Source organism: Urocitellus parryii, chromosome 6, assembly GCF_045843805.1.
Source record: "Urocitellus parryii isolate mUroPar1 chromosome 6, mUroPar1.hap1, whole genome shotgun sequence".
In the NCBI taxonomy this organism is placed as follows: Eukaryota; Metazoa; Chordata; class Mammalia; order Rodentia; family Sciuridae; genus Urocitellus; species Urocitellus parryii.
This window is the reverse complement of record NC_135536.1, coordinates 175208937-175235144: the sequence shown is the minus strand read 5'-3', so window position 1 is coordinate 175235144 and position 26208 is coordinate 175208937. Positions and strand designations below refer to the sequence as shown.

At 53.1% G+C, this 26208-nt stretch overlaps 1 protein-coding gene across 1 annotated transcript in view; it reads right to left on the bottom strand.

Annotated features, from left to right (window-relative positions):
- Positions 1-26208, bottom strand: part of Efcab8 (EF-hand calcium binding domain 8) — a 59861-nt gene that overhangs the window by 22207 nt on the left and 11446 nt on the right. Inside the window, exons 6-19 of the mRNA XM_026402099.2 lie at positions 23545-23650; positions 20800-20884; positions 20151-20275; positions 18461-18534; positions 16582-16712; positions 11234-11301; positions 10803-10954; positions 9348-9485; positions 8107-8217; positions 6812-7039; positions 5974-6044; positions 2734-2938; positions 1709-1921; positions 435-572 (exon numbers count right to left, since the gene is read on the bottom strand). Coding sequence (XP_026257884.2) covers positions 435-572; positions 1709-1921; positions 2734-2938; positions 5974-6044; positions 6812-7039; positions 8107-8217; positions 9348-9485; positions 10803-10954; positions 11234-11301; positions 16582-16712; positions 18461-18534; positions 20151-20275; positions 20800-20884; positions 23545-23650 — 1845 coding nt within the window. The remainder of the gene's footprint in view (positions 1-434; positions 573-1708; positions 1922-2733; positions 2939-5973; positions 6045-6811; positions 7040-8106; positions 8218-9347; positions 9486-10802; positions 10955-11233; positions 11302-16581; positions 16713-18460; positions 18535-20150; positions 20276-20799; positions 20885-23544; positions 23651-26208) is intronic.

The following is a 26208-nucleotide window of genomic DNA, read 5'->3' as shown; positions in this document are numbered from 1 at the left end:
CCTGAAGGGGGGAATGAGCTCCTCCCAGCTCCCCACCCCACCACCACAGGCCAGCTCTGAAGGTATCACCTGCCCCTTGTTTCTGAGTCCTTGGTCCCTGCAGCTGGATGAAGGGACAGGCCTGCAGCACCCCAACATGAACACACAGCGCATTTTCAGGAGGGGCATGCAGGGTCAGACAGAGAAAAGTAGAAGAGGAAGAGAACGAAGAGCCAGCCCCACCTGCATGGGGTACCCAACACCCTCCCCTCCCCAGCCCAAGCCCCCAACTAGGAGGGACACCACCCACATCCCTGGCTCTCCCTGACCCACCCTGAGGAGCTGTTCCCAGACAGCAACCCTGACTCCAGAATGCTCCCTGGGCACTGGGGCCTTTCCTAGCCACACCCTGCGCCCCCTCCCCCTGACCCCGGCCCCTGGCTGAGCACAGCGACCTTTTCCACGGAGGCTCTGGACTGTTGCAGCAGCAGCTTCTTCTGAAGTTCCCCCTTTTTCCTTTGGGCCTCTTTGTACATTGACTGTTTGGTAAAGGTGTCTCTTGCCAGCCCGGATCGATCAAGGCTGAGAAGCATCTAGAAAGAAAAATAGGTCTCCCGGGTCACCATGAGGGCATTGATCAGGTGGATGATTAAAGGGCAGCCACCCGTGGCCTCCCACAGTAGAGAAAAGTCCGGTGGAGTATCTGGTGGGTCCTGAGCCTTAGGACATGCGGATGGCTAGGGAATCAACATTTTAAGTGACTAGCAGCCTTGCTCACTGGGGCAGAGACTTGAGTTTGTCTTTGGAGAAGACCCTTCCTTTGTCCTAGAAGTGATCACCCTGGTTAAAAGTGAGGCTCAAGGAACCCGAGGCCCCACTGCTCTAGAAGATTTGACTGCAGGGTAACCCTGAGCCTTCAAAGATGGCCTGGGTGTCTCACAGTATATAAAGTGCATGCATTTTAGCAAAAGTATGTCCCAGCCGATCACGCTGGGGCTGGGTCTACACTGCCCCATGCCTGGCAATGATCATGCACTTGGAGAAGGTGGTGTTTCTCACCCAAGCCTCATTGCCCAGGAGCTGGAATTAGGCCCTGATTATGGAAATGAACACAGTGGCTCCTTGAGCACCACATGAGAGATCCCTGTGCTCATCATGGGGATACTGTGGTCACTGCTACAAGCGCAAGGCCAGCAACTCCTGATGTCAAGAGAAGTAGCTCCTCCTGCTTTCTCCCTGTCCCCCCAAACAGAACAGTCATTCATTCTTGGAAGGGTCCATCCTGGGGCCAAGACAGCTCAGAGGAGGAAGGAAGTACTTGGCCGGCAACTCTGCTTCACCCCTCTGCAGACTGGTCTGCAAGGAGGCAAGGCTTGCTGGAGCAGCCCGGGGGTCCGTGCTCACTCCTGGGTCGGGGCTGGGGGCTCAAGCTTGAGAACTGGCCCAGGATCTAATACCCAACTTCAGGTTTCCAGGGTTTTTTCCTGCAGGTCCTGACTCTCAGCCTTCAGACTCTTGAGCCTGGCCTGGCATTGCCCTGGGGAGGCAGCAGGGTCTGTCCTGCCGCAGCATGGGGGATCAGATGCAGTAGGTCTGGGATAGGGAAGGACTCTGCTCTCTGGCCATCTCAAAACAAGTGGGCTAATGGTGACAGTCACCCTGAAAAGGTGCATCCAAATAAGAACACAAACACAATAAGAAAGACGCAGATGGAGGGCGCTTCTCCCACCTTGTAGGGCACAGGAATGTAGGATCTCTGGTGTCTTGGGAGCGAGGGGGAGAATGAGTGGCTCATCACAGGGGGTGCCGACACCAGATTCCGCCTCAGGCTGGCATTGGTTGTCACCCTGGAGGACTTTGGGGGCACCTTGTGTACCCACTTCTTTTGCTTCCTGCAGGGTTTGTTGGAGTGCCTCTCATCCAGGCACCCCTCAGTTAGCACCTGTGCCAGGGAGAAAACAGCCCTGAGGCTCTGCATCATCTAGAGAGAAATCCAGGCCGACACCACAGGGCCCTCTGGCACCCATGGTTTGCTCTTAGAAACCTTGTCCCCTTAAAGACATCAGACCAAACCCCTAACCCCATCCCTGGGCCCACCACTGACACCATGAGTGCCCACAGGCAGGACACTGCTCCTGTGAGGAACTCAGTCTTCCCATCTATCAAATGGACTGTGAGTTCCAAATATTGTCACGGTTGTGCGTAATGTAAGGGACGTCCAGAGGATAAAACAGATTCAAAACTTAAGCAAAACCAAAAATATCCTGAGCTGTTCTTGGGGAAGCACCAACCAACTTGGCAGAGCTTTCAAGCACCCCTCCCCAACACACTTGGGAAACCCAAGGAGGAAGTAACCCCTAAAGTCCCTTCCAGCGTTAGTCTGCCAAGACATGGTAACTCTGACCGCACAGGTTCCCCAATTCCCTCCCCAAGCCTGCTGAGCAGTCTACGCAACACCTAATAAGGACAGGAGCAGCACCAGCTCAGGGGCGGACTGCCCAAGTTTAGATCTACCCCTTGTGCGTTATGTGGCCTCCAGAAAGGTGTGGACCCTCTCTGAGACTCAGTTTTCTCATTGGTCACATGAAGATAAACAGAAACTGCCATCTACCTGCGGCTCTCTGCCTCTCCAAAACAAGCTCCACCTCCCCTCTGCTTCCCAGGTGCCCCCTACCCTCCCTGTCCCCCCTGCTGCTGGCTGCCCTCAGCAGAGACAAGGGTGAGAGGCGAGCGTTCCCCCTGCCGCCACCATACCTTCCTGGGCTTCAAGGGCAAGGGGCTGAAGGATGCATTGAATCTCAGGATGGGCTTCAATGTGTTGACGTTCCAGAAGAGGATGTCCCCATTGTAGGAGGAGGTGCCGAGGAACTGGTGCTGGTACTTGGCCATGCTCAGGACATCCTCCGTGTGGAAGGTCTGCCAGTGGTAGCACAAGAGCACCGGCTTGGTCTTGTGGAACCTGTGCACGTGGCCAGAGGCAGGAGGGCCGAGAGCTCAGCCTTTAATGCTCTTTGGGGGAAACCTTGGCCTTTAGGATTTGGGGAGCCAACTCAGAGGAAGATATTCTCTGGTGTAGGAGCTGGCTGGAAGCCCAGCCCACCAACCTCATTTCCTAAGCATCTACTACATGCTTACTATAACAGCTGTCTTTGGGGCTTACAGATAGTCTTAATCCACCCCTGTTCAGATACCTGGACAAAGATTAAGGCTTAAAGGGGGAAATCATGACCCTACAAAGGCCCTCTGAAAAGGAAGGGCCTTGTTCCTGGTGCTCCCACCCCTGGAATGTGTGTTCTGCCCCAAGTACCTCAGATCACACCCACCCAGACACCTCAGCTCAGCTAGCCTGACACCCCGAGTCAAAGCATGTTTCCACCTCCCCCATAGAAACCTCGGCTTTCTTCTTTCACAGCACTCAGAACACTTCATAAATGAAATTCTTTGATTTATAATGTTCATATTCCCCCAAATCCATAAGTTAACCCATAATCCTCAATGTGAGGGAATTTGGAGGCGATTTAGTCACAAGGGCAGAGCCCTTGTGAATGGGCTTGGTGTCCTTGTGAAATGAAGTCCCATGTAAGGTGACCACGAGAAGATGGCCACCTGCGAATGAGAAGTGGGCCCTCCTCAGACTCCAAGAGCCAGTGCTTTGATCTTGGACTTCCCAACCTCCCAAACTATAAGAGATACATTGCCATTCCTTGTAGCCACCCATGGTACAGTATCCAGTTACAGCTGTCTGAGACGCCAAGACAAACTGGCACCAGAAGAAGCTGCTGCTGTGACAAACACCTCAGAACGCACGCACACATGGCTTGGGAACTGAAGAATTAGGCAGGGGTGGGAAGTGTCAAGGTGTATGCTAGAAAAAGCCCTCATGACCACACCTGGTCCATTAAGAGCAACTCTGATGAGGACACAGAAAAGAGCACCATTATAAGGGGAAAAATAAACACACACACACACACACACACACACACACACACACACACACACACATATATATATATATATTTTTAACTGCAGTGCTGGGAATCAAATCCAGGGCCTCACACATGCTAAGCATGTGCTCTATCCTGAGCTATACCCACAGCTCTCAATCTTTTTGAATATCTTAAGTGGGGATTGCAGATGTGGCTCAGTGACAGAGCACCAGCCTAGCATGTGTGAGGCCCCAGTACTAAAAAATACAAAAACCACTAAGTGATCTTGAGCAGATCATTGGTAGAAATATGGACGATAAAGACCACTTTGATGAGGCCTCAGGAGGAAATGGGGACATGTGCCTAGAAACTGGAGGGAAAGCCCTCCTTTTTATAAAGCAGCAGAGCCTGGCTGAACTGTGCTTGCATTCTGGGGTTTGTGGCAGATAGATCTTCTAAGAAATTCTAGAGCAGGCAGGGCCGGGGGTTTGATCCCCAGCAATCTCCCCCACCAAGGACATGAGGGAAGCCGAAATTCACAGCCTTTCCCTATTGACAGAAATAAGCAAGCTTGCTGGGATGTGTCAGAAGAGGAGATGGGAAAGGACCAGCCAGCTCAACAGAAGACAGGTATTATTCTCCAAGACAATGGAAAAATGACCCCAAAGGTTGTTTTTCAAAGATTAGAACTGTCCCCCCACCACAGGTTCAGCAGAAGAAGGGTGGCCTCATCACATCACCCTCCACAGTCACCTCACCTCACAGGTTCCATCCTCCACTCTGGCACCATGCTCCTTGGCCACCCCATTTACAGCGTGGCCCATACACAGCAGAGCCAAGAGGGCCTGAATGTTCCCACCACCTGGATTTCAAAGGGCAAAGCCTTCCAGCAGCCCCAGAGCCCAGCCATGCAAAGAACCACTGCAGGAGCAGGGCCCAGAACAGAGCCACCAAGGCAGCAGGGCTACACAGTCACGGAGGCAGGCTGCCTGGAGACCAGGGGCCCAACCTCTACCTGGATGGCTGCCCAGTGAGTCTTGAAAGCAGGACTCCACCCCAGTGGGCCTGGAGATGAGAATATTAAGCCAAAGAGGATTACTTAAAGTCTTAAGGTCTGAAGGAGTTTGTCCTGATGAGTATTAGACTTGTTCATAATCTGCCACTCCTTTCTTCTCTCCTACTTCTCCGTGTCATCTACCCCATGCCAGTCCCACGGTTGTATTTCAGAAGTACACTACACGTCGGTATCACTGGTCACAGCTGAGGAAGTCTGGCCTCACCTTGAGTCTCATGCTGATTTAGATAATATTTAGATGGGGACTGAGCTTAGACTTTAAAGTTGATGCTGGAAAAAGTGCCACCTCATGGAACATGCCCCGTATACCCTCCCCACACACTAGTTCCATTCTTTGGGAAAGATATCAACACTGCAGGTAATAATCTAGCTCAGCCAACCAAAGAACCAATGTTGGGGGAACCCTGGGGCCAAAGAATTTACGCATGTGAGAGGACACAAATTTGGGGGAGCCAGAGGTGGAGTGCTGTAGTCTGAACTTTGTCTTCTCCCCAATTCATATATTAAAATCTAATCCTTTATGTGAGGTATTAGGAGGCGGGGCCTGGGAAAGAGACGAGGTCGTGAGGGTGGAGCCCTAGGAATGGGATTAGGGCCCTTATAAGCCCCAGAGAGACCCCTCACCCTTCAACCTGGTACGGTTATAATAAGAAGAGAGCTTTCTATGAACAAGGAGTGGGCCCCCACCAGACAGCAACCTGCTGACACCTTGAGAAAATAAGTGTGTCATGCATAAGCCACCCCGGTGTACACTATTCTATTATAAAAACCCAGACAGACCGAGACATCCCCCCACTGAATGAAGTGTTCCAGAAGGGATCACCCAGCACCTGGCAGGAGGCCTAGACATATTAGCCTCAATGAGTATTGAATGAAAAGGACAGTCGGGCAGATGGAGCGTGGCCATTACCTACCGTGGAGCTAGGACTGGAGGAACCCAGAGAGCAAGAACACCCAGCTGCCCTCCCCTCACCGCGAGTGCTGGCTACTCACGTGAAATTGGTGATTCTCTTACTCCACCCTGTCATGTAGTATGCTTTGTTCATATGGACAAGTCCACTAATCTGTTGAAGATGAAAGAAAATAAAGCTCTAAAGCTCTTCAGAGAGCATGGCTCTGGACCCCAAATGTCTTCCTAAATGTGCCAGCAAGAAGTCAAAACTCTTAGTCATAAGGATTCCCTAGAGTTTTGCCAGCATACATTTTTCAGAGTATTTTCACGTCCCATTATCTAATTTAATGGACCTAGACCATCGAACTTGACAGATTTAAAGGAAGCAGAGAAGGCAGGTACCCATGATCATTGTCTAGAGGAAGGGATGGAAACACACAGTGACCTGGCTAAGGTCACTAAGTGACAGCATCTGGACCAGCATCCAGACCCCATTCTTCTTGGCCAAGTATTCTTGCTGCGTTGGTTAAAAGACTGTGTTATAGGGCTCAAGTCCCATAGAGCTGGCTTTGCTCTATGTCACACCCACAGACTGTCCCTAAGACCTTGTCAAGTATTTCCAATTAAGGGTGAGTACAGTAACTCTGAATCCCATCCCCCCTTCCCAGCTAGAAATGCAATCCAAAGCTCCGATATGTGAAATAAGAAGTGCTAACAAATATATAGAGTAAGGAGCACTTGTGGAAACTTAATAAAGACAGCCACTATTGTCTGTCTTTATTTGACGTATGATGCCACAAGGCTCAGGCAGGTTGAGGACAGGAGTCTGCCCAGATGGTACGGCCTTTCAGGAACACATAAAACTCATGTTCCAGCGCCTGGGAGCTGTGGTTAGCTGCTTGAGGGCCCTGCCTTGGCTCCGCAACACTCCAGACTGACCTCCACCTTGTCTGGGTTGGGAAAGGTCAGGAGGCATTCCCCGCTGTTGTAGTTCCACATCTTCATGGTGCCATCTCGCAAACCTGTGAGCAGACACCGCTCGGACTCATCCAGGGCCATGGAGGTCAGCTCCACAAAATGCGTGGCAGACACGGAGAAATCCACCATCTTCGTGCCGGTGAACAGCTCCCACACGCACACGGTACCATGCAGGCAGCCACTCACCACCTGTGGGGGGAACACAGCACCAGGACAGCAGCGCCTCCATGCCAGGGCCTCCAGCCTGTGCTGCCCCAGAGATCAGGCTCCAGGGCCATCCTGCTGCAGGGCAAGCCATGCCTCCAGTCAGTGCCAGCTCCCACGCTACAGCCTTCCTCAGCTCTTACTTTAGAAGGTAAAGTCTCCCTTAACTCAGAATCTATCCAGAAAAAAGTAATCTTCGATTCAGAAAAAAAAAAAAAAAATGTTGGCTGAAGCATCATTATCCTGACGAAAAGAAAGAGGAAGGTAAAGAAAGGAAGAATATCCTAACTTATACTAACCGGACCCTCTGCGGAGAGTAGAGGACGGTCATGCCGCTCCAGGGCTTGCTGCTGCAACGACTGTCACCACGCAGCAGAAGCAGGTGAAGCTATTTCAGACCCGCCTCCCACCGAACATCTAGAGAAGCCTGGAGTTACTTAAAGACAAAGCAGGAACTATTCGACAGCACTGAAGAGCCTGAGGCACGAGAGGTGAAGGAAGCCCGGAGAAGCTACTGTGGGTCTTGTGCAAAAAAACACCCCCATAGCAGATGCAGCTGCCCCGGCCCGAGGGCCCAGGCTGGCAAGAGCGGGGTGGGCGAGGCCCTGGCATCCTTTTCTGTTCCTGTTTCTCATTAAGGATTCCTTGTGCCCAGCCTCTCTGGGCCCAGAGATCTCTACTCAGGCCCAGGGTACTGCCTACTACCTGGGTCTTCCCCACCCACTTCCTACAATAAAGAGAGCCAAACAACAGTTTCCCTGAAAACTAGCACCCTGGAACAAGAGCCATGCTGGGAGCCCCAAAGAGCACCCCACAGCCAGCGTTCCAGCTGACTCACGTAGAGAGGCCTCGGGCAGCCAGCCCATAGCTCAGGGGCTGAGGGCAGCCGTGTGGTACCAGTTGGTGCCGTTCAAACCTCATCTCATGGCCACCCTTCTGCAGGGCAGCTGCCTGCTCCTCAAATGCACCCCCGGGCACATGGCAAGGTCTGGGTCCTGCCCCACGTCACCTGGCCCTCCCACCAGCCTTGGAGGTAAGTCCTGGTCACTTACCTGCTTAAAGATCTTGCTGTAAAGGACATTGCACACAGCTGCACTGTGAGTTGACAGCTTTCCTGTTTTCACAGGCTGCTGGCACTCCAAATAGCCATTTAAGATCCCAATCTGCAGGTGAGGAGAGTCAGAGGGGCTCTGCCTTCAGTGAGATGGGCCCTCAGTGACTGGCCCCGGGGAGATGGCTCCCATAAATCACTCCATCAAGATGTCTAAATGGCACCCAGCGAGGCTCCTGGGCCACTCTCCCTACTCCAGGGCCTCCATTCCCAGAGCTAGGCCTCTTAAACCCTAGTGTCCCTAGAACCCCAAGGCAGAAGTCCAAGGTCCCTCTCTCCTTATCATTTCTGAGAGGCTAAATCCTCTATCAGGGTTCCCTTCTCAAGGGAGTGTCTTATTCATATATTCTCAGCTCTTGACAAAGAACTGGAGGTTAATCATGTTTGATGACTAAAAGGAACCTGGAAGATCTAACTTGACAGAGGTCAACAGCTGGTCCAGCACTCAGCAAGATATGGAGGAACCCACAACCCTCCTTCAAAATCTGCTATGTTGGGAGAGGCAACAAAGGCACAAGAGGACATGTGCATCTCCTGCTAGAGTGGCCCAGCCAACAGAGGGCGCGAGGACTCGGTGAAGTTCCACCGCGAATGATGTCCTCTTCTCCTTCCTAGTCAGGACTGCCCTGCCTACTGGCTGCTGGTTATTCCCACAGCCCCAACTGGTCCCAGGCCCCACCACCACTCTGGCCAGTCCACCTTCATGCTTGTCCCTCAGGAGCAGGACCTGTTGCAGGTACCAGCGTGGTCACCACTCACAAGTGTCTTCCTGTCATCCCGAGGACCTCTCCTTCAGAGTCTTGCTTGGGCCCAGCCCCGCCTTCCTAATGTTCATGATTTAGTAGGAAAAACATCCTGCAACCGTGATGGGCCAAGGGGACTCAGGAAGGACTCCTGACCCCACCTGGGGCTAGCGGTTCCAGAAGGAGAGCCCGAGGGATGCACGGGTAGGGATGAGCGGAGGTAGCGGTGGCAGAGAGGAAGGCAGGCCAGGGCCCAGACGATGCCTTCCAGGGAGGCCTGAGAGCAGGAGCCTCATAGGCCAGGCTGGAGGCCAGCAGCTTCAGCAGTCTCAAGATTGCTGTTAAGGATGTGACAGACTCTTGGGTGTCCCTGGCTGATGTGCCCCCTCTGCCCTTGGCCATGAGTCCCTCCCTCCCTCCCTCCCGGGACAACACTCACGGAATAGGTGCTGCAGATGAGGGTGTTGTCGGTCTCGTGGAAGCAGGCGCTGGTGATGGGGCAGTTCCCCAGGGCAAACAGCTTCCCGCAGAAGGACTGCAGGCAGATGTAGTCCTGCATGTCCCACACGCGGATGTTCTGGGTGGGAAACAGGCAAGAGGTGGGGGATCCTTGGGGACTCGTTACCCAGGCACCCCTAATACACATGCACTGCATTAAGTGTCTGTGCTGGTGACAACCCTGCACTGGTAACAACCCTGCACTGTCTACACTTATGCTCCAGTAGCCCAGCCACAGGTGAGTGGCGGCAGAACACAGCTCCATCCCAGGGCTTTCCCTTAGGCCTCTACCCTGCAGAACACCCCCACCCAGACTCCCACCAGCTCCCACTTCAGCCTCACTCATGAAAAGCCAGCCTAGGACACAGTCAGAGTAGGTACAAACTTAATTGCCAAAATGGCCTGTGTGTCCCCAGAGTAGCCCCAGTGCAGTCATCCTGGGTTAAGAAAAGTTCCTTAGAGAGGCCCCATGGAAGTCCCCCCAGGACCCATTGCTAAGAGCCACCTCAGAGAGCTACACAAGGATGGACTTAGAATCAACCAGACCAGTGCACGCCCCAGCTCTTCCCATGGCTGTCACGAGGACGTCAGCTGGCCTATCTCCATCACCCACCCCGTACCTCAGATCCTTCACCAGAGGTGAGGATACCAGTTTGCAGGTGTTAGGAGAGTCCCCTAGCAGCCTGAGTGAGGACATGTTGGGAAGGGTGGCCCAGTGACACCAAGGCTCTGAAAATTCTCCATCGGCTGAGCCAGAAAACTCAAATTGTTCCCTGAAGGAGACCCTGGGAGCCGTGGGCCTCCGCATGTTGGCCAGGATGCCCCAGCAGCAAGAAGGAGGCGCAGCATCCTGAACTAACAGCTGCCCCTGAGCAAAGTGATGCCCCTTGCCCCAGGCACTGAGGAAGGTCCAGTCAGGCTGACAGCCAGGGCGACCAAGGAGGGGGTCACTGGGAGAGCTGAGGCGTGCAGACGTGGGTGGGGCAAGGACCAGCAGGGACAGGACTCATATGTCTCATGCACCTACTGTGTGCCAGATGCTGCCTGCTCTCTTACCACCTGTTCTCCTCTAAACCATTCAAGAGCCAGCCTATTGATGAGGAAACTGAGAACCAAACAGGAGGAAGATCTGCTCAGGTAAAGAAGCCAGACTGGGCTACATGGGAACCCTGCTCTGGTGGACTGATGTGAGCTGGGATCAGGACTCTACTGGGGACTGTCGAAGATCTTCATGGTGATGCCAGGTACCTCTCTGTAGGTCTTTGGCTGAGGAGGGACGTTACCCTGTTCCTCTAGGCCTCAGATGCCTTCCAGCATGGGTCCCCTGGGCTGGCTGAGCCAGATTACTACCCCAGCATCAGTGTCTTTCCCCAAGGAACGGAACTGAGAGCAGCACCTTGTCCCTGGAGATGCTGATGAGGATGCTGCTATTCTTGCTGTTTACGAGGAGGTGCATCACGGAGGTCTGATGTCCCTTCATCACCCACACAGGCTTTTTGGAGAATAAGGGGTTCCACAGGTAGATGTGGGAGTCATAGCCACCAGTCGCTGGGGTAGAGAAATGAGTACCAGGCCCCTGGGCCTGCGCTGGATGTACAAGGCCCAACGCCAGCCCTCGGATGACTGCCAGGCTTGCCAGATGCAGAGAGGATCCCTGCAACCCACCACCGCCCCTCCTGCCCCATCCTCCCACACCTGCCCACCAGAGCCTGCCTCATTACACCGCCCTCTGGTGCCCATGAGTGCTGACAAGAGCAGCAGGAGAGAAGCCCCGTGGGAGGCCGGATGCTGGACCAACAGCTTATGGGGGACAGGAAGATGACTCACCCAGGAAGTTCCTGTCTGAGCAGTAATCAAAGCAAAGAACTCCTTTTCTTAAACTCAGCACTGTGAACCTACAACATGGAAGGGGTAAGGGCTGCAGGGCAGGAGCAGCAGCCTCAGGGGCCTCTGAGGGAGCTGAGGCAAGGGCTCCTGGGAGGCCTGGGAAAGGCACCACCTCTCCAACCAGAGAGAAGAGTCCTAGAAGCTGCCCAGAGCTGAGCATTGTGGGCAAAACAACTGCCAGACCAACAGTTCATGGAGGAAGCACTCACCTTCCGGGTGAAAGTGGCCCCAAAGGAGGAGGAGCGCCTGACATTTGTAAAGTGTTTTGCCTCGTGTCAAGAGCAAACTTGACATGATTTTCACATCAACCAACCTGGGACAGGTATCTTCCTAGCCAAGACACAAATCAAAAAAGTGAGGGCTCCCAGGTCCAGAGAGTGTCCTGACCTGGCTGCCCTCCAATATGCTGGTCCTTCTGTTGGGTACCATCTTATGGGTCACCTGGACCCCACACACAACCCTGAAGAGTGTCACTGGCCCTGAGCCAGAGACAAAGACCCTAAAAGGAGACGCTAAGGAACTTTCCCAAGGTCACACAGGTAACAAATTGGCGTGCGGTAGAGGATTTAGCCCCAGGCTGAGTGGGTACAGCAAGAAGTGGCCGCGATCAGCACGAAAGAAAGAGGCTTGGAGAGCCAGAGAACCCCGACAGGAGTCCCAGGACAGTTAGGCCCTCACAGGTTGCTCTGTGCCTCTGCCCACGCGGCTTCCTCTTGCCCACACCCATCCTGCCTGCCAGATCCTTCTACCGGATGTTCCCTTCAAAACCCAGTTTGAAGAACCCTGTCATAAAGCGCCCTAGCCTTCTCCATTGAACTGGCCCACCTGGGTCTCACCTCAGATGACACAATGGCTTCCGTCATCCCATCAGGCCAAATCCTCCCTGCCCACTGCCCACGGTAAAATGCCTCTGCCCAGCTCAGGTGCCTTCACCTTTGTGTTGGTCCCAGCTGGTTTCTTAACCTTTGGTCTTGCTCCCCCTCAAACCCTCCCTTCGCGTCAACAGCCACAGGATTCCTCCAAAAATCAAAGCTTCAAGAAGAACATATGGAAGTGTGTGTGTATTTCATTTATGGTGGAGTCATATTCACTGCCCTCTTCCATGTATTTTTTTTATTTTACTTTTTTATTTCATTTTCCATTCTAATTTGGGGGTTTTTTAAATTTATTTATTTATTCATTCTAATTAAGTATATATGACAGCAGAATGCATTTGATCCATGCATTTTTCTTTGTACTGGGGATTGAGTGCAGGGGTACTTAGCCACTGAGCCACATCCCCAGCATGTTTATATTTTATTTAGAGACAGGGTCTCTCTGAGTTGCCTAAGCAACTTTGAACTCATGATCCTCCTGCCTCAGCCTCCCTAGCCATAGGATTACAGGCACTTGCCACCACACCTGGCCCTCCATGCATTTATATGCAAAGAAAATATTCTGGAAGAACAGTCACCAATGGGTTAGCAGGAACAATCCAGGCTGATCCGCTCGCACATTCAACAAAGGCTTGCCAGCTCCAGCTCCTTGCCAGGGTTCCAGAAGCATTGCTACGATGCCCCTGCCACATGGAGCTTCCCTTCTGGGGGAAATAGCAGCAAGGACATAGAGACAGGGAGAGGAACAGTGACAAATTGTGGCAAGTCCTGCAAGGGAAACAAGGAGGTGGCTTTGACAAAGGGAAACTGAGGCAGACTTACTTTTGACAACCTCTCGAGGAGGGTACAGAGAAGCTCAGATGGAGGAGAAGGAACTGGCCACAGGAGCACTGGGGGGAAGACGAGGCCTTGCAAGTGCAAGGCCACGGGGCTGGCATGAGGGGCCCAAGAGGAGAGGGCACGAGAGGACAGCTAGAGGAGGCAGGTCTACACCACTGAAGGCTCCAGAAGGACCCCTGCTGAGACCTGCAGATGACCACAAGCAGGGACAGTGGCCAGAGGGCATGCAGTGGGGCTGCTAAGAAGGCAAGCAGCTTGGGTGCAAGATGACAGTGGCCTCAACGAAAGGGAGGTATTGTGGGTCCATCCACCCTCTAGACACTGGCTCCCGACCCACCCCTCAACCTCTGCTGCTCCTCCCCCAGCTTCACTTCTGGCCCTAACCACCCAAAGAGCACAGAGAGACCAGCTATGGGAAGTCGGACCCGCAGGCCCACTCCTTGGAAGTCAAGGCCAACTCTAGAAGAGGAGTCTGGGGCCACAGACAATGGCACATACCTATTATCCCAGCAACTGGGGAGGCTAAGGCAGGAGAATCACAATTTTGAGGCCAGCCTTAGCAACCTGGCAAGACCCCATCTCAAAATAAAAATAAAAATGGCTAGGGACATTAGCTCAGTGGTAGAGTAGCTCAGTGGTACAGGGCCCCCTAAGTTCAATTACAAGGAGAAGGAAGGGGAGGAGGAGGTAGAGGAAGAGTTTAGGTTGGCAATGCCTGACCCAACTTTCAGAGGCCATACACCAAGACAGCGTCTTCAAAAATGGGAGACCAGAAAGTGGTCAATGGTACCCCCTGCTGCCCAAGGCACTGTACTGCATTCAGACAAGAAGGTGTCTTGGGAGTGTATATGTCTAAATATACTCTCCAGTCCCTGACAAATTTATACACTCCAATCCCTCCATCTCTACCCATGACCAACTCCAGGGTCATCCTGTGGCCTGAACCACTGCAACAGCCTCCTCACTTATGTTCCCACCTGCATTCCTGCCCGAGCACGTCCAACACATGCCTCAGACCACACAGTTCCTCTGCTCAAAACCACCGGAGAACTCTGCTTACATCTGATTTCAAATAATCATAAGGAGATCTTCTGAGACACCTGGACTAAATACCAGGTGATGATAAAGAGGAGTGCTACGTGTTTCTATTCTGTGTGTGTTTGAACATTTTCATAACAAAAACAACCAGAAAGCAGGAGCATGCCAGGCAGACAACAAGGCAAAGGCCTGGGGCAGGGGCGCTCCTGAACCTCAAGGGGCCAGTGGAGCTGGAGCTGAGGGGAAGAGGGGCGCTCAGGAAGGCAGCAGGGCCATCCACGGAGGCCCGCATGCCATGGTAGGGGGACCCGCTGATATCATCTAGGCCTTAAAGAGCTCCCCAAAAACAAGAAGTCGAGCGAAACAGGTATCAGGGACATGGTAGAGCAGCAGAACAGAGGCAGAGACCATTCAGCCACCAGGGCCAAGCAACACCCCACCACCCCGCCCTGCTCAAAGCACGGAGCCAAGATGGAGTCCCCCCAACACACACACACACACACACACACACACACACACACACACACCAGACATTCGCAGGGCCCCTCCCACCTGGGGTGAGCCCACGACTTGGTTAAGAGTGAGCACAGTTTGGCGGACTAAAAGGTACTGAACAGCAGCCTGAGATCAAGCTCTGGCTCAAACGAGCAAAGACAGTCACTTGTCTTCAGCACCTCCCTGAACCTCGGGCTCCTGTCTGGAAAGTGAAGAGGCCACCCAAGGAGCCCTGTGACCTCAGAACTAGATTTTTCTTGAGAAACAACCAGCAGAAAGTAACAGTGAGGGCCTGCATGGCCCTTAGCACCGTGTCACACCTTGCGACTCCCCAACAGGGACCTCCAATCTCTTGTTGTTCCCCCAAAAGACATGCCTGGGGCACAGACCATCATGCAGGCTGCTCATGAGCCCAGCGTCACAGAGCCCAGGACTCGAGGGGAAGGCTGTGGGGGCAGGAGAAACCAGCCAAGGAACTCCGCAGGAGGGAACCCTCGAGATGTGCCACACAGCAGAAGGAAGGTGTGAGCCAAAATGACAATGGCAGGCTTCTGCCAACAATGAGACCATGGGGACAAGGGGAATCCCACAGGACTCCAACCATATTTATAACACTTTGATTCTGACATAGATATGCATTTAATACCCACTTGTGCAACTAATAACTGATTTTTAGTTTTGGTTTGGGTTCAGGAGATTTAACCCATGGGCAATTTACCATTAAGCCATATCTCTCTTTAGCCCTTTTTATTTATTTTTATTTATTTATTTATTTATTTTTTTTTTTAGAGAGGGAGAGGGAGAGGGAGAGAGGGAGGGAGGGGGAGAGAGACAGACAGAGAGAGAGAGAGAGAGAGAGAGAGAGAGAGAGAATTTTAATATTTATTTTTTAGTTATCGGCAGACACAACATCTTTGTTTGTATGTGGTGCTGAGGATCGAACCCGGGCCGCACGCATGCCAGGTGAGCGCACTACCGCTTGAGCCACATCCCCAGCCCCTTTATTTTTTATTTTGAGACAGGATCTCACTAAATTTCTGAGATTGGCCTTGAACTTGCTATCCTCCTGTCTCAAGATCTGGAGCCAAGCCCTGGGATTACAGACATGAGCCACTGTGCCTGGCTAGATTTTTTTTTTTTTTTTAAAGGAAAGGTGGGACTGGGGGTTTCGCTCAGTGGTAGAGCACTTGTTTAGCATGCTCAAGGCCCTGAGTTTGATTCCCAGTATCATAAAAAAACAAATTTCCTCAGGGTTAGAGGAATCTAGAATGAAGAAAATAGATTGGAATCATCTCTGAACAATAAATGCTACCAGTTGTTGAACACTTTCCACGTACAGCATTATTCCCTCAAGGAATCCTTGAGATATTTATTAAGGTAAGTGCTTTCCTTAACTCATTTTACAGATAAGCAAACTGAGGATCACAGAGTTGAACCAATTCATATTCATATTCACTCCTTTCTTCAGGAATGGTCTTGATGGGCACAGTGGCATATACAAGTAACCCCAGCAACTTGGGAGGCTGAGATAGGAGGATTGCAAGTTTGAGCCAGTCTTAGCAACATAGTGAGGCCCTCAGCAACTTAGTGAGACCGTTTTAAATTAAAAAAAAAAAAAAAAGGTAGTGGGGATGCTGCTCAGTGGCTAAGTGCCCCTGGGTTAAATCCCCAGTACAGGAAGGAAGGAGGGGAGAAAGGGAGGGAAAGAAGGGGCTGTTGGCTTCTATGCTGAGCTGTGGCTAGAAGAACCCTATCACGTTCTTAGCACTGGTGTCGAGGCTGGAGCAATAACTGAAACCAGACTCCAGAGTGTGCACTCTAATTCCTGACCTATGTCAGCCCATAGGACACACACTGCCTGCGCCTAGGCATGGTGTGATCCTCAGGACACTGCCCTGCTCACGGAGATGCCACTAGCACAGAGGTGGGTCCTCTCTGGCAGGGACATCACATGGCTGACATGAATCCACCCACCAAGGCCCACTCACCGCCCACCTCCCTCTCAGCCATGCTGCCTCAGCCTGGAAAGGTGCTCTTTACCTGGGTTTCTCAAGGTCTTTGGCTGGCAACACTGTCAGCACCAGAGAGGACTTCTCAACGGCTGAACAGGAGACCACGAGGTTCAGATCAGAAATGAACTTGACCTTCTGACACCAGTTGGGATGGAGAGCCTGGGGAAGAGAGCCACCCTCGTGGGAGACCCTCCAGAGGACAGCTGCATTCCACGCCCAGCCCCTGGAACATGGCCAGGGTGAGGGGCTGGAGGGGCCTGGAGGTGATGGAGCCTAATGAAATGACCACAGCTTGGACAAATTGAAGTGGCCCAAAGTCCTAGCCCAGGTCCAGTGATCAGGAAAGTGTAGCCATCCCTTGTGTCAGAAAATACTTAAAGGCATTTTATTTGTACGATTGCTTTGTCCGTGAAAGGATCCATGGGGTTGGGCCTATGCAAGTGTCATTCTCCCAAGGGGAGAATGGATGGAGTCATCCTCCACAGGAAGCACCCACTGCGTGGACCTGTCCCTCTGCCCCACTGCTACCCTCTAAGTTTGTCAGACAAGTTCACGGGAGCCTGGGAGGTAAGGACAACCTGGGGCAGCCTTAACAAGAAAAGGAACACAAGTGGGCTGGCTGGCCTCTGACTTCCCCAGCTTGGGATCTGTGACCTGGACCAGAGCTTGGCCTCCCCAGCTGGAGATTTTCCTGACTACGACAAGAATGGAGGACAGGAAAGAATGGAGGTGGGTGGAAGAGATGGGACCATCCAACACTCATTCAGTGCCTTCTGTGTGCAATGCACCAAGCCAGGTTTTCTAGTCTCACCAAGTGTCCGTCACAAGGAGGCACTAATCCAAGGCACTGAATGAGACCTGGGACATTAAGCAACTTGGAGGAAAAACCAAGCCCCAAAAGAGATTCCCACTGGAAGATGAAAAAGGAGATGACACAAAAATAAAATATTAAAAATAAATAAATAAATAAAAAGGAGATGAGGTCGTAGGTGCCTCCTCCTACGAAAGTCACAGAGCCCACGCAGAAACAACATTCGGGAGCCTTCAACCACCCCACTCAGGCTTACCTTGAGGCTCTCATTCACTCATTTGTTCAACAGATGTGCTGGGAGCCCACTGTTGGAGGCACTAGAGATGGACCGGAGAGCACAACACACAAGTCCCTGTCCTCAAGTAGCTATCAATCTTGTGAGGATCACAGGGCAACAATAATGGGTGGACAATACAAAGTTGGGAGTGGAAAGTACAGGGTGAAGGGAGAAAAGACAGAGGAGGCAGCAGGTTATCCTGGGAAACAAGTAGAGGGTGGTAAATAGGAACCTAGGGGAACAGCACTGCAGCTGGAAGGGATGTCATGTGCCAAGGCCCTGTGGTAGGAAAGGGCTTGGGGGTATTTTGGGAGGGGAGAGCAAGGAAGCCTGTGTCTCTGCAGCACAGTAAATGAGAAAAAAAGGTAGAAAACAAGACCTAAAGCAAGTCAGGGGCCTCATGTCCTGATGCTTGTGGTAAGGACTTGAGAAGTTGTTTCAAATGTGATAGAAGCTACTGGAGTGACACAACAGTCATTCTAATGAATAATTCCTGTGACTGCCAAAAGGAGAAAAAGCTGCATAGAGAAAGGAGTGGGGAAGCCAGCTATACACACTGTATGGCTCCAGAAGACAGGGATGTCTGCAGGGCCAGGCCACAGCAGCAGCAGCAGCGAGAACACCTGGCCACGCTGGGGCCCACGCATATCATGCAGATGGAACCCACGGCCTCCAACAACTGCCTTGGCTCTGGTTCTAGGGCCCGATCCCTAGAGCTAAGACTGGACCCGGGAGGTGAATCTACTTTCTGCATTTACTTTTGGGTGGTGTGTGTATTGGACGTTCACCATGGTCACAGGCCAAGAAGGTACAACTTACCCTCAGCTGGTAACTTCTGTATACAGCAGACTTCTCAGTTAAGAGTTTTGGCATGGAAACATTGATCCAGTGATCTGATGGGGGGAAAACTGAGGTCCACACTAGCTTCCCTCTTTGCCAGCCACGCAGACTCTCAGATGATGTCTGGAGTTGACTGTCAACTCCTTGCTTCTCAAAGGTCTTTTCAGCCAAATGCGCATGGAGCCTCACTGTGACTTGAGAGGTTAGTGGGTGCCACCACTCAGGCGGCTCACAGCTGAGAGGCCAGGGCCCACATTCTCCCTCAGTGCTGCGTCCTAAACAAGCCACCTCACTACAGAGCTCCAATTTTTCTCCCCAGTGGAAAACAAATGGAGATCCTAGACTCCCCTCGTCCTGAAACATCATTCTTGGGGGATTTGCCACCAAACCCCTTGTTCAGAAAGCTCAAGTTCCAAGAAGTAGAGGTTGCACCCATACGTCATAAAACGAGCAACTCTGACGAGCAGGTACTGCCGCAGCACAGCCCTGCCCTTGTGAACCTCCCGGCCACCAAACACCCAGGGGCAGCAGCTAATGAACCTCCAGGAAAGCGAGATGGACACAGACGGGTGGGCCAGGGGACACACACAGGCCACCCTCAGGGGCAATTTAAGGAAGCAGGTTGGAAACGCCTGACACTCTGGCCTTGGGTCTGATGGCAACTGGCAGGGAATGCGGAGGAAAGAGGCTGGGGTCGGGGGGTGCGGGTTAGGCCATGCATCTCACTGCTGCTCACCAGCTCCACCTTGAGGGTGGAAACAAGTGTGCTAGGAAGTCCCAAAGTCGGGTCGGATGCTGCTCAAGGGGCAGGGCTGGTGTCCTGGATGGAGGGGGGTCAGGGTCCCTGTGGGTGGGACCCCTGGTGGCCTAGGCTCTTCTAAATGGATATGAAGTGGCCCAGAAGCCCCAGCTCAGCCCCAGGTCCCATGGCTGCTGGGGATCTGGAACTCCTTGGCAGAGAAGTCCCAAATGGCTTCCTTAAGCAGTTTAGGACATTGCCCAGCAAATGGTTAAAAGTATGGTCTCTGGCAAGTGCCCTGGCTTCAGACCTCAGACACCACTCAACAGCTGTGCACCGAGTGGCTGCAGCCCACCAACGCTCCTTCATTAACTCCCTCGGGGCAGTAGGTGGAGACTGCAGGAGGTGACACACAGGTGCCCTGCATGCAGCTGCTCAAAAGTGGCAACCACACTCACTCACATTCCTGCTCAGCCAGGAGTCCTCCGGGCCTGCCAGAGGCCACCTCTAGGGCCCCTCCACCACACCCCGCCCACCCAAAGGCAGCTCAAGGCCAAGGAGAGCAGAAGCCACCTCACAATATTCCAAGGAAGTTCCACTACCCTGGCCTCAGAAGGCAGGAAGGACTTCCTCAGGTCATACCCAGCACGTTCCCTTCTTCCTGGGTAAGGAGTGTCCTGCAGCCCCTGGTCCTCACCTGAACAAGATCTGCCTGCAGAAGGATGGACCTCTTCTCAGCCCCTGGTCTTCTGCTGTTGCCCCATCACTCCCTCTCCCATAGGCCACTCAGCCCAGTACCCACTGGTGCCTTGGCCACCTCCCCAGAGGTCCACAGCATGGAATGGGGAGAGCACCCCAGGGCCAGGGCCAGCTCAGGACCCACTTCAACCTACTCCCAACCTCTGCCCCATTCCTGTGCATCTGAGCTACCCCATTTGGAGAGTCTGGGGAGGATGTGGGGGTTGAACAGTCCGGTGGTCACACTGTCAGAGATGAAGACAATTACATTGCCCTTGGTGTCCCCATAGCAGAACACGCCTCTGTGATAGTCAGACCTAAGGAAAGATGAGGACAGAACAGGCTATGGATCCTCCTGTTCTTCACCTACCCACCTCCCACAGCTCCCTCCACCTTGGGATCCGGGATCCGGGGCAGTTCCAACCAACTTCCCGAACCTTGCCCAGATCCAGACTGATACTCAACGAGAATTTGGTATTTTGTTTCAACTAAAACAAATTAATCCCTAGTCTTCCAATTCGTTATCAAGCCACCCCTCCCTATAAACTGTGATGTTGCCAGAGTCCTCAGCTACAGTGGGACCAGCCTCTGCCAGGGTTTGACAGCTGACTGGACAGGAGAGGGATAGGGAGAGAAGCAACGACAACTCCAAGGTCAGAGTGACCATAAAGGCCACCCCAGGGGAAAAGCACCTTGAGGGAAAGAGGATACAGGGCCTCAAACCAGTGGAGTGAGGATCTTTCCAGGCTGTTTACAGGGAGGTGTTCCGAGACCCCAGCCCCAGCCCCTCCTGTGATATGGCACCTGCCCAGACCCTTCTCCCATCTTCTGTGGGACTCACCAGTAGTTCATGGCCAAGACACAGCAGTCCAGATCAATAAAGGTGAAGGTCCGGACACATTTATGGTCACTAATATCAAAGAACTCTGGGGAAGAGACAGAAGAGCACGAAAAGGCACATATGGAACGGAAACCCCTTCAGTATCCCTGTGACAACCAGAGGCAGCCAATCAGAGTAAAGCCACTAAGCCAGTGCTTCCCACTGCGGCTAGATTGAATCTCCAGAGCCCACTATAGTGGCAAGGGCTTGTAGGGCAGCCTGTGGGCCTCTGCACTCCATCCACATCCTGCCTGGCCACCACTCCTGCCTCTGTCCTGACCCCCGCCTGCCACCCCAGCCCTGGCCTACAGGCTCCAGCTACATGCTCATCCCACCCCAGGCCCTCCCCACTGTTCCCTCCACCCGGAACGCTCCCGGGACTCCTTCAAGACCTACTCAAATGCCCTCTCAGAAAGGCCGTTCCCTGGACCCAGGCCTCGTCGATTCCCTCATGGCACCATCTCAACATCTAATTTGTTTGGGTCTTAGGGTCTGTCTCTCCTCTGCAGTGTGGGCACTGTGGCACCCACAGTGCCCAGCACAGCACCTAGGCTCTGAGGAATCTGCGACGACAGCTGTGACAAGCAAATGCAGGGAAATGCTGAGCCCTGGGCTCTGCCGGCAGCGGGGTGCCTCTGCCCCTCAGCTCAGCTGGTCACTTGCTCTGTCCATCCCTGCACTTCAGGGGCAGGGAGACCCACTTCCTCACCACCCTGCCACTCCCTCCTCAGGACCAGGGCCCAGCCCCACGCATCCCACCACTGAAACCCTGGACGGGTCCGAGGCCTGGTAAGCAGACTCCGCACAGGCACACTAGGACAGAGAAGAGACGGCTTCTTGCCATCTTGCCCCTTCTTTTACCCACCTGAACCAGCCCTTCCAGACTAATTTTTTGAAAACACTACTTTCATTCTTTCAAAACCCTTCAAAGGGGTCCTCACACCCAGCTGCTTCAAACCTCAAAACCCTTCTCAAAAAAGTCGGCTGCTTCCGACAGATGGGGCTCCAGTCCAGCCCCCATCTAATGAGCAGCAGCCTCACTAACAGAGCTGTCTTCACCCGGATGCAGCTCTCCCCTCCACCTCTCTAGGAGCCAGCCACTGAGGAGGCTGTGGATCCCAGGGGAGGGCAGGCCTCTGGGCCACAGAGGCTGAGGCTCATGCTGGTGAGCCTCTGGCCTTGACCGAGTGTTCCCAGGAGATGACAGCTGCTCGGTGAGGAGGGCTGTGATGACACGATCCTCTCTGAGATTCTCATGCCAGTCTCTCAGGAATGAAGGACAAGAGAGAAGACAGGGACAGCACCTGGTCCTCAGGAAACATGTATTTGCAACTGAGGCCCTCCCTGGGTCTCAGATACCTCCCACAGACTGCCTCGCTCCCCGATGACCACTTTCTCTTATCACACAATCTAACCTCATAGTCAGGCTGATATTGGTTGAACACCTACTAGATGCCAGGAGCCAGGCCGTGAGCTTCACCCCTAATGACTAAGCCACTAAACATAGGCTCCATCTTACTTCTGGGTAATCTGAAACCCTGAGAGGTAAAGTACTTGCCCAAAGTGTCACACCAACAGTGGGCAGGAGCAGGGTCTGAACCCAGGCCCAGCCTCTTCCAGAGCAGCCGGGGCTCGTCCTCCACCTCAGCTCTGCCCGGTGAGCTCCAGCCTCACACCTGCCTCTCCTCCCCACATCACTTTCCAGTCTGCTGGTGCCACCTCCACCTCTGCCTCTGGGACAGCTGGACACTTCATTCACTCACTCCTCCACCCACTTAATAGCCACCAGGCATCTCACAGGTGCCAGCCACGGAGACAGGGGAGTCAAAGAGCTTCAGCCCCTGACTGCAGGAAGTCAGGGAGCCTTTAGGCTGGAGGAGGAAACAGGCTCTACAGAACCACACTAGGACGTGTGACTGCACCTCAAAGGGACCCTGACTGGGAGAGGGACAATCTCACACAGGCCTTTTCAACAGAGGAAACTGACTTGGAGGAGGTGGTCACAAAGGACCCCTGGAGGAAGTGAAATCTGAGATGAAATCTAAAGAGAAAGTAGACGCTGTGGGGGTGGGGAGAGGTGCCAGAGGATCATGGGAGCACAGGAACGGAGGCCGCAGCACCCATCAGAAGAGGGGAGAGAAGGTCACAGTAGCCTCAGGCTCCAGGGACAGCAACAGGTAGAGAAGACTGTGGGGCCATAGGGGCCAGGACTTCCAGAGCCTGGGGCCAAGTTAAGGATCCCATCACCAGGCTAAGAGCAGGGGAGCGAGTTGAAAGCTTTCTGCAGAAAAGCATTTTGAAAGCTGCTCCGTGGGCCTTGAGAGGAAGAGCGCAAGCAAGGCTTCAGTGCCACTCATGTGAGAGCCCAGGGTGGCCCAGGCTGCGGGTGGCTGGAGAGGGGAGAATCAGGGCTGGAGGTGGACTGGTTATGGCCTCCAGTCGATAAATTTGGATTGATTCAATATTCAGGTATTCATTAAGCATTCCCTGCCTACTGAGAGGAGTTGGGCAGTCAACAAGTGACTGGTCCCTCTCGGTCCCTCCTATGGCACCCAGCACTCAGCAGCCACTCGGCACCTGATGACCAGACCTCTCCTCCTCCCACCAGTGCTCCCAGAGGGCTCGCATCCATGCTATGGGTGCTCAGCTGCCACCGCTGCCCCAAGTGCAAGTGCAGAAAGCAGGCCTGGGGAGCCCAGGACTCACCTATCTTCAGTTCGGTAGATGAAACTGCAATGAGGTTCAGGTTGGGCAGGCACACCATGTCTGTGACCCACATCTGCTGGCTGTGGAGCTGCAGGAACTGGCTAAGCTGGCAGAGGAAGACAAGGGGAGGCTTGGGCTAGGGAACTCCCCAGCAGAGCACACCATGAGCATGGGCTGCAAACCCTCTCCTGCCACACAGGACCCTGGAGCAGGCACAGACACAGAGCCCAGTGCTACGACCAACTCCTCATGACAGGACTTTGAATAAGCTCCCTAACCTCTCTGGTCTCAGTGTCCTCATCTATAGTTTCAATAGGTTGTTCCAAAGTCATGAATGTACAGAGCTTGGGATCCAGGGATTTGTTTTCAAGTCAAACCCACAGTGTGTGCAAAGGCAGGGGATGCAGCGTGCCATGAAAGCAATGAGACACTACTATGGGCCACCACCAGACACGAAGGGTGAAGGGCTGTACACCTGCCAATAAAGAAGAGTTGCCACATGTATTTACCAAGTGAGAAAGCAAGATGGAGAGCAGCATTACACTGTGACACCATCTGTACATTTACAAACAAGAGGGGCCAGGTGTGGTGTCACACCCCTGTAATCCAAGCAACTCAGGAGGCTGAGGCAGAAGGATCTTTCAAAGTCAGCCTCAGCAACTTGGTGAGACCCTAAGACACTTAGCAGAAGTGTTATATAAAGTCTGGGGATGTAGCTCAGTGGTAAAGTGCCCCTGTATTCAATCCCTAGTTATTAAAAAAAATAAATTAATTAAAAAAGAAAAAGGGAGACACATATGTAAGTGACCCATGGAAGAGTGACCCAAAACTGGACACAGCAGATGTCTTCAGGAACAGGAATTAGGGTCAGAGAAAGGAACCTGACTTCCCTTGTGTCGGCCCCTCCCAATGTCCGAGTCTTGTTTACCATCTCAGGTGCCACCCAGTCACGGGGCTTGCTTGTTACCAAGGATGTATTCTGCCAGGTTGGGAGTAATGGATGGAATGAAGGGAGCGAAGGCATCCAGTGAGGGGCCGGGGCCTTCACTCTGAGCAGCTGTCTACTCAGACGAACTTGAGCTGGTCCTCCAAGGGGAAAGCCTTGAGCAAAGTCATGTCCCCTGCTATTTCCATGGGAAGAGAAAGCAGCCTGACAGGTGGGTGTAGAGAAGGATGAGATGAGTCAGGTAAGCCACCCCAGGAGTCTTTTTTGGGGGGAGGGTACCAGGAATTGAACCAGGGGTGCTTAACCACTGAGCCACCTCCCCACCTCTAAATATTTTATTTAGAGACACGGTCTCACTAAGTTGCTGAGGCTGGCTTGGAACACTTGATCCTCCTGCCTCAGCCTCCTGAGCCACTGAGATTACAGGTGTGCGCCACTGTGCCCAGCCTAAGGAGTCTTATTTTTAAGACTCCTTTGTTCCATGGTTAATACAGTGGCTCTCGGCTAAAGAAAGCAGAAAGGAGTCTGAAAAAGAAGGAAGGCCGGAGCTGGGATATAGCTCAATTGGAAGAGTGCTTGCCTCCTATGCACAAGGCCCTGGGTTCAATCCCCCCCCAAAAAAAAGAAAGAAGCTATGTTTCAAAGAAGTTCCTCTAGATGGATGCCCAGAACTAGTGAGGCATTCCCACAGGGAGGACAAAGAACAGGCTGTTCCATCAGAATGGACAGAACACCCAGAACCACAGCCCTACACTCTCAGACTCCCCCACATGCCTCGGATCGTAAGGACGATGACTGGAAACCCCCAAGGTCCTCTCCCATCTTGGGTGGGGTCTGACCCACACACCCCCATAAACTGGTAACCTCCAGCATCCACACTATTCAGATGGGAAACCAGGAGCGCTGGAAGTTCCAGTGACCTGCCCAAGGTCACAGTACTAGTGATGGGAGTCCAGGCCCCACCTCAGACTCCAGAGTAGGTGTTCACAGATGGCTCACCCTTGCCAAAATCTACCTGCCAAAGCAGGAAGAACCTCCAGGTCCTCCAAGCCTTACCAGGACCCCTCTTAGGGAGCCTTCCTCGGTCCTCTTCAGCCCTCCCAGGCTTTGGCCCCTAAGGGGCACTGAGGTGACCGTGTAGCAGACACCACCAGGAGCACTGGCAGCAATGCACGCTCCCTCAACACACAGAAAAGGCAGGAGTTTGCCAGAAGCCATAGCCTCAGGGAACCTCAGGAACCTCAGCTCCATCCAGCCCTCACACCCCCAGGGATGGCTGCTGCTGCTGCTGAGAGCCCTGAGCAGTCCCACAGGCGGGGAGCCCTTCAGGCGGCTGGCAGCATTCTCCGCAAGCCCTCCTGCAGAGCCCTGGAGAGCGGTGCTTGCCTCCTGTTCTGGAGCTTTCTGGAGTAGCCTGGCAGTATCAAGCACACAGCAGCTTTTCTTGAGTGTCCTATCACTACTACTCTGGGCCAGGACCTGGCGGCAGAAAGACCGTGACAATGTTGGCTTGTATTTATTGGGCACTTGCTGTGTGCCTTGTCCTAATCAAGCACAACCCACGTACAAGGTCATGAAATCCTCTCAACAAGTCCCCTTTCACAGATGAGGACTCAGAGGCCTGGAGAGCTGTATCATACCCTGCCCGGGTTCAGAGCCGGTAAGTGGTCCATTTGGGATTCTGAGCCTGCAATTGAGCTCCAGGGTCCACACTCACA